Here is a 7,558-nt window from a genome sequence, read left to right on the forward strand (position 1 = left end):
AGGTTGGTCCCAGGGACCGAGCCCAGGTTGAAAGAGTTAACGATAGAATTGATTCACAAGTTTAATATAATTTTCTCCTAAGTAGCTCTAAGTTCTTAATATTATACATCTATTTATAATTAAATTTTATTGTTTTATTGCCCTTTGAACCATGTTGACCTACTATCAGCACAATTATAAGTTGTAAATCACTCGAGATACGTGCAGCTCACATTACACTATCAAATTACATTATCCACGAGCTGCTCACGTGCATGCCTCATGAACCATTTTAATTATATTATTATTACTTATTTAACCTAATCTAGTCTTAAACTTAAGAAGATTGCTATTTTTAACTTGAGTTACTTTTATAATTATAAATAAAGAATAAGTAAGAAAAACAAGAAATAAAGTACTTACCCAATTTTCTTTTTCTTGCCCTCGATTGTCGAGGAGAGTTAAGCCTGGTTTTGTATAGTAATTATGGTTTGTTTGAGCAATAACGATTGTATAGAGAGTATTTTACATTTAATTTCGTACATTTTCAAGGGGTGATGGATAAAATAGGGATGATGACATGCTAAGACAAAATGCATCTCACTAGTGGAAATTCAGGATTTTTTTATATATTTCCTTGTAGAATTAAGAACTTAAAACTTGTATAATATTAAAATATGGATTATTAGCTAAGGTTCTATACTATTCAAATTGGTATAACAAACAATAAGTAGTTTGATAACATTTTGAATCTAAGACACTAAAATCTTGTGTCATGCACAGTACAGGATACTCAGGGTGACAGGGTCAACCAGCCCACTTGAGCTGCCTCCAAGAGCAACTGATGAGTGTAACAAGCAAACTCCTGTTTGGAACGTGCTAACAGTAGCCACTCATCCATACAATGATGAAAGCACAACCCTAAAGCATGTAAATGACAAATGAATGCTCTAACCACCCAACATAAAAGAACATAAACAGCCAAAGCAAGCCTAAAAGGCAGAGCGAGAAACTGATAAACCACCCCATGGTGGACAAACCGAAGATAGGGTCGTGACTGATGAGATATCAGGATATGCATATATAAGCATTCGCGACATCCATCCGGGTCATCTATAAACCTGGAGAAAAAGCCCACTTGAGGGTGAGAAATGACTCCATGGTAAAATAGGGCAGATTGAAAAACTGACTGAGGCAGGACAAATATATTACATGCTGCCAGTCTCCAGTTTTCTTGGGGACAGCAAACAGCCTGGAATAAAAGATGATGAATATGTTTGATGGCCTGTTGAGACAGAAGGTCTTGTACCACCTCTGACAGGTGGTAAGATCCCGAAGCATGTGGAAGGAAACAGGTAACTGAGACAAAAGAGGGGGGGGGGGTATTGCAGGATAATTTCTCTGATAAAACCCAAAGAACCCATGGATCTGTGGTGAAAGATCACCAATGGGGAACCAATTCGTACCGAACCAGAACCCACTGGGTAGTCACTGTTGGTGACGTGCTAATCAACGTTGAATAAAACTATGAGATGAGAAACCCCTGGAAGGAGGAACAGGTAAGGGCACAGAAGGACTAGGATGGGAAACAGGAATAGGGGGCTTGCCTTGGCTCCGATTGCAACAAACATACTACCAAAGAGGAAAGGGTAGACTATTGACACACAGACTCTGCACATGATTGCAGAGTCTCAGGTACATGATTGAAAACATACCACCAAAGAAAAGGGGCCATACATAAATCCCTAAGATAAAGAGGCAGCAAATGAACCTGGGACAAGGCCACATCTCAACAAAGAAGATCCCAACAACAGAGAAACCATGTGTGTAAAGTGAGAGCTGAAGACGACAAACAAGCCAACATGGAGGTAATAAAGGAGAGGCTAAAGGTCTTGGTGGATTGCCTCAGAAAGAAAATGAATAGTAGATGAATACTGTAGAAAGAAAGTAAGGCACCCTCAACTAATTGTGAAGCAAATTGCTCAGCATGGACCCTAATATCCAGGGAGGGGTGGGAAAACTGAATATGGATAGGAGGAACTATCGTGCAACAAATCATAGGAAATCGGGGAAATGGATAAAACATCACATACCTGAGAAATCATGTCTAAAGATGCCAATTAGGCCTAGCTGATTCTGCAGGTGGGGCAGAGGAAGACACGACAAAATCTGGTGATGGAAAAAGGCTATCAAAATCTTCATCAGCCTGAACAGGTTTGGCTTGCAACAAAGAAGGATGGGGATCATAGGAAATTGGGGAAATGGATAAAACATCACATACCTGAGAAATCATGTCTAAAGATGCCATATTAGGCCTAGCTGATTCTGCAGGTGGGGCAGAGGAAGACATGACAAAATCTGGTGATGGAAAAAGGCTATCAAAATCTTCATCATTATCCCAAATCTTAAAAGTATTCTTGGTTATTAGTGGTGAGTAAAGGACTATATATCAAATCCAAATAAACTGCTTACATTCCACCACGAAAGAGGCCAGGCCTACTTTGTTTGCTTTGCACTTTGAGCAGCACTGATGAACTGTGAATTCAGGAAAACAATTAAACTGCAGTGGAAGCAGTTAATCAAAGAAAAGGCTAGGCTTCCACATCTTTTCTTCACAAATGTTGATACTGTTGAGAGGAACATATTCAACAATAACAGTACATCCAAGCATCTTTTTCTTTCTCTTTTTAAGAATAATCTGGACAATCTTTGTGATCAGTTCAGAACACAGAAAATGTTTCAATGTTTAAAATTTTTAAATGATGCTCTGGAACCATATACATTTTGGAAAGATTTATCTATTAAATAATTTGAGCTTGTTAGTGCGGAGAAAGGAAAGTATTTAGCACATTATTAATAAAAACATTATGCTTTCAGCTGATTGTTTAGTTGTTGTGAAAAGAACTAATAATATTTAGGGATCTACTTGTACAAGTTTTAGCTTAACCAAGAAAAATTATTATAACTTGTTATAAAATTCTGAAGAGGCCTCATTAAGAGTTCTGGATGCAGTTAAAACTAAAAAATAAGTGCACTACCAGCTGGTATTTCTAAAAATTAAATGCCTAAAAACAAGTGAAAGCTATATGTATAAATGAACAAACTGCTCCCACAGAACAGCATTAACAGTTTTGAATAATGAATGAGAGAAGTATCTTTAACTATTCACAGGTATTAAAGACAAATGCATTTTACATAAATATAACACCTTCTGCATTAGTTTTTAAAAATGTAAGAAAATATATAACTTACTATGATTATCAGAAGAGGATACATATGTCAGTCCAATCAAGCAAATGTTCTCAACAGCATGAAGAACGGAAGTCAAAATACCAAGTCTTTGCCAAAGTTTTTCTTTGTGTAAACCTTCTTTGTAGAATGAGCAATACATAGCAACAATAAGAAACCTCGGAGTAGCATGAAGGCCAATTCCAACTTGCCAAACATACATCTGAGGTTTAAAGCCACCTATCGCAGAACTTATTGATGGCAGATAGTTTGGCACCTAAAAGAAAAATAATTATTATTTTATAAAACAATACTGAACTCAATACTCTTTAAAAAACACAAAAAAATTGTCTATAGCTCACTGTTAGAGAGCTGTCAGTATACTGTCAATAGCTTTACACACAAGAAGATATTTGGCAAGTTTAATAAGACTGAAAGATTTTCACAAGATTACAAACATATTTTTTCAAAATATATATAATGAAGGAAATTATTACCTATTTAGAAAAGAACAAAAGGAGAAATGTAAAGTTGATAATTATACAATTTTATCCAAATTTTGTAAAAACAATTGATGTACATGATTTGTACTTTAATTCTTCCTGTTATATGTACATTGTATAAGATCATATAAAAAGACAAGACGACAGAAGATCTTTTGGCCCATTGAAGTAATTTCTAAATTAAAATACTGTTTAAATCAAGTCCTTCATATCTATCCAACAATATTTTAAAATAATTTAAACTAATTTCACATACCACATTTTTAAGAAACCATTCCACAAGTTTATAATTCTTACTGAAAACAAATGATGTTGAATAGCATGTTTCCATCTAGGCTTCCAAGAGTTTAGCCTGGATCTAGCTCTCTCAAACTTTTGTGTTCCATAATTTTAATAACCAAATTTTTTTAATATTTCTCAGTTTCCATGTCAAATTTCCAATGCTCATCTATCTTTAAAACTTAATCTATTCTCTGTATACAGTTTCTTAACATTTTAATTGTCCAAACATTTCTTTTCACAAATTATAAGGCATTAATTACAATTAATACATCTTGGCTAGCATATTTCCTGTTATATTTGATTCTAAAAATTCAGTCAAAACTATTTTAATATGTTAAAAGTGTAATATTAAATTTAGCATAATGAAACCATAATATATAAAGTTAAATAGTTATTTAAAATCAATGACTGTAATAATTTTATTTGGTTTTAAAAATTAAAATTATATTTGATATGAATTTTGTGTACTACTAGTACTTTTCACTCCAAATCAGCAGCAAATTAGTTATTTTCTAAATATTTAAAGTACTTGCTGAGGTAGAATACAAATAAGAACTTCATAAATATGTTCCCCTAAAAATTGTGAAAACATTGTCATGACTTTTGCGAGTCTTTTATTTAAACATACCATTTACACTTTTTTGTTTTTTAACAATTTAAATAAAAGTATAAAGTATTAGTCAAAATGCACTTTGAAACCATTGAAGATCTTTTCCTGTTAGATCACTAGTGATTTTAACTTCAGTGTAAGTTAATGTTGAAATAACTAGTTAAATACACAATATATATAAAGAAAAAGTAGCATATTGTACCATACACATACTGGATATGCAAAATAATTGTAGTTTCCTATAAGACTACGTTTCCATTAAAGTTTTCTTATGCACTATGATAGTACTCTATATGTATTAAAAGTTATTTGGATTCTTGAAAATTTACTTTAAGTTACATCATACTTGCTATAAACAAGATTTTCAATGGACACATTAGCAGTATATATAGTATGCAACTACTGAAATGTATACTTAGTCATTAACACCCACATGGCAATGTGTAGCAGTTGATGACTTGAAGTTATAAAGAAGTGACCACAAAATACAGAACAGGAAAGAAAACAATGGTAAGCTGACAGTAATCACAGCAAGTTTTCTGAATGCAAAAACAAGGGAACCCATCTTCTGATAGAAGGCACAAAATCACAAATATAAATTCACATTTGCATAAAGTATGAGCCTTATGCTACTGCTGCTTTTATTTCATCTTTTCCAAAAGGCCTGAAAAATTCATACAGGATAAAATATTGAGTTTTCACAACTACAGTATTGTTATTGAATTTTTCCAAAATTTGAAAAAATATCACAGAAATACTCAGCTTAATTCTACACACAGTTTTTCTTTAATTAATTATCTTAATACATTTCTGCACAAGTACATCACAACTCTAATGCAAAACTATGAGTTAAAGAAGTTTTCTAAATTTACACATAAAATATGTCTTTGCTGTTTGAAATGAATAAGCAAAATACACACTTTAATAATTATTTTATAGATATTGTACACTAAAGTGAAAGTTATTAAAATATAAAATAAATATGTTGTGCCTAAAAGCAAAAATATCTGACAAGAAGAAAGCTTAGTGATTTCCATGGATAACTTGGAAATTTATCTTGCAAGTAGGAATTCAAAAACAGTCAACCTAATAAACTTGAGTCTTTTTAATGATATGTTTTGTAAAACTTTGATTCCATGTATCAAGTTAGGTTGTGGTATTAACTAATTAGCTTTCATCACACAGTTGTTGTAAAATAATTTTTAAGTTGCACAACGATGTTCCCCAAGATACTGTCATTGGACTAATTCATTTTGTTACGTAAATGATATGGATATCTATATTTATTGCATCATTTTGAAATTTGTTAATAATAATGAAAATTGCACAGCAGATGCTGTGAATAATACTTCTTTAATGAATCTTGATGAGTAGTCTGATACTTAGAAAATGAGTTTTAATACATTGAGGAACATAAGTAATTTACTTGCAAAACAAAAGCTGAAAAGATTATAATGTGGATGGTAAATATACTGGTGTGGCTGAAGAAAAAAAAAGGTTTTAGGTATGAATATCATTAAAATTTAAAGCCATCAAGCTACATATCTTTGTGAAAAAAAAAGCATTATACTGGGGTTTGGTTTTATTTAGATATTCTGATTCTTGAAAAGTACAAAATAATATAATAGCATAGTCTATAACAAAACACAATACACCTCAGTATCAAATGAACACCATTTTAAAGAATAAGCTTTAAAATTAATTTTAGAAAACAAAAGTTATAAAATCACCAATTAAAAAACCTGAATAAAAAACATCAGAAGTTTTATAGTTTTTAGTTGGTTTCATTCATTTTAAAGATACCAGCTTAAAGTTAATAGTATAATAAAATTAATATAATAATACTGTGCACAAAAAAAGCAAGTTGTCTTAAAATTTCTTCAATTGAATGATGTAACTTATGCAAGAAGATTTTAGTGTTATTATTATTTTACTACTATGCATTTTTTCATTTGGTTTCAAATATTAAATTGAATCTAAATCTTGGAATAACAGGAAGTACTGAGTCTGTGCACTGTGTGACAAGTTTTAACTGTATAATATAGCCTTGTATAATTTGTTTAATATTCCACAAGTGTGTTTACTATAATATTTGCTAGCTACCCACCAAAATGCAAATACTGAAATACATATTTGTACAGTATTAAGGTATTAGGCAAAGCTTATCTAATACATACTTCATTGTATCTAATTTTTAACAATAAATGAGTATAACTTTTAACTGTTTGTTAATTTGATAATCTGTTTTACTTTTAAAAGGATTATTAAATTATTAAAAGTAAAATAGACAGTGATATTACTGGGATTTTGATTTAAAATGAAATTAATTAAATTCCAATAGTATAGAGAATACCTATCGCATTATCAAACAATAGGCTTAATACTAATACTAGTAATATTATTACTACTAATAATACTAACTACTAAATTACTTTACTAGTGATAATGATAGCAGTAATACTTAGATTAAAGTTATACTTTATAATTATAGTTAACAGTAACATGAGATAGTTAGGTCAAATAAAAATTGTACCGAGACCCGTTTCAGTTGTTGGGGCAGCTTACAAATACAGGTCAGTGGAGTGACCTAACGCGAGATTTACTAATAATTTAGATCTACTTTGATACAGATATAATTAATAACTGATAAAAGAAGATCTAACAATGTTCATTCTGACTTCACAGTTAGAACTAACCTCTCGACATGACCAAGACGCAGTACTAAGTCTAAACTTTTTGGACCTTACTCGTTACTGTTGGCTCTATACATTCCAAATACGACAATATATTTTCATTTTTACAAATAAAAAGGAGAAGCCAGTGGTGAATTGGGTCTCCTTTGCGGACACTCCATTGGTGACCTAATAATTTGTGAGAAGCATATCAAATTGCACTGCATATTGTACTTACATATTATCAGACTATGAGTGAGGAATCCATAACTTGCAAAGAAGAA

General features: G+C 31.5%; 1 protein-coding gene across 2 annotated transcripts in view; it reads right to left on the reverse strand.

Moving 5' to 3' along the window:
* Positions 1-7,299, reverse strand: part of LOC106478028 (post-GPI attachment to proteins factor 2-like) — a 48,828-nt gene extending 41,529 nt beyond the window's left edge. For both annotated transcript variants that reach the window (XM_022381594.1, XM_022381590.1), the window contains exons 1-3: positions 7,136-7,299; positions 5,036-5,266; positions 3,232-3,484 (exon numbers count right to left, since the gene is read on the reverse strand). In XM_022381594.1, the coding sequence (XP_022237302.1) occupies positions 3,232-3,484; positions 5,036-5,167 (385 nt within the window). In that variant the 5' untranslated portion in view covers positions 5,168-5,266; positions 7,136-7,299. The remainder of the gene's footprint in view (positions 1-3,231; positions 3,485-5,035; positions 5,267-7,135) is intronic.
* Between the last annotated feature and the right edge of the window lie 259 nt (positions 7,300-7,558).

The sequence above is a fragment of the Limulus polyphemus genome, unplaced genomic scaffold (assembly GCF_000517525.1).
Source record: "Limulus polyphemus unplaced genomic scaffold, Limulus_polyphemus-2.1.2 Scaffold8, whole genome shotgun sequence".
NCBI classification, from domain to species: domain Eukaryota; kingdom Metazoa; phylum Arthropoda; class Merostomata; order Xiphosura; family Limulidae; genus Limulus; species Limulus polyphemus.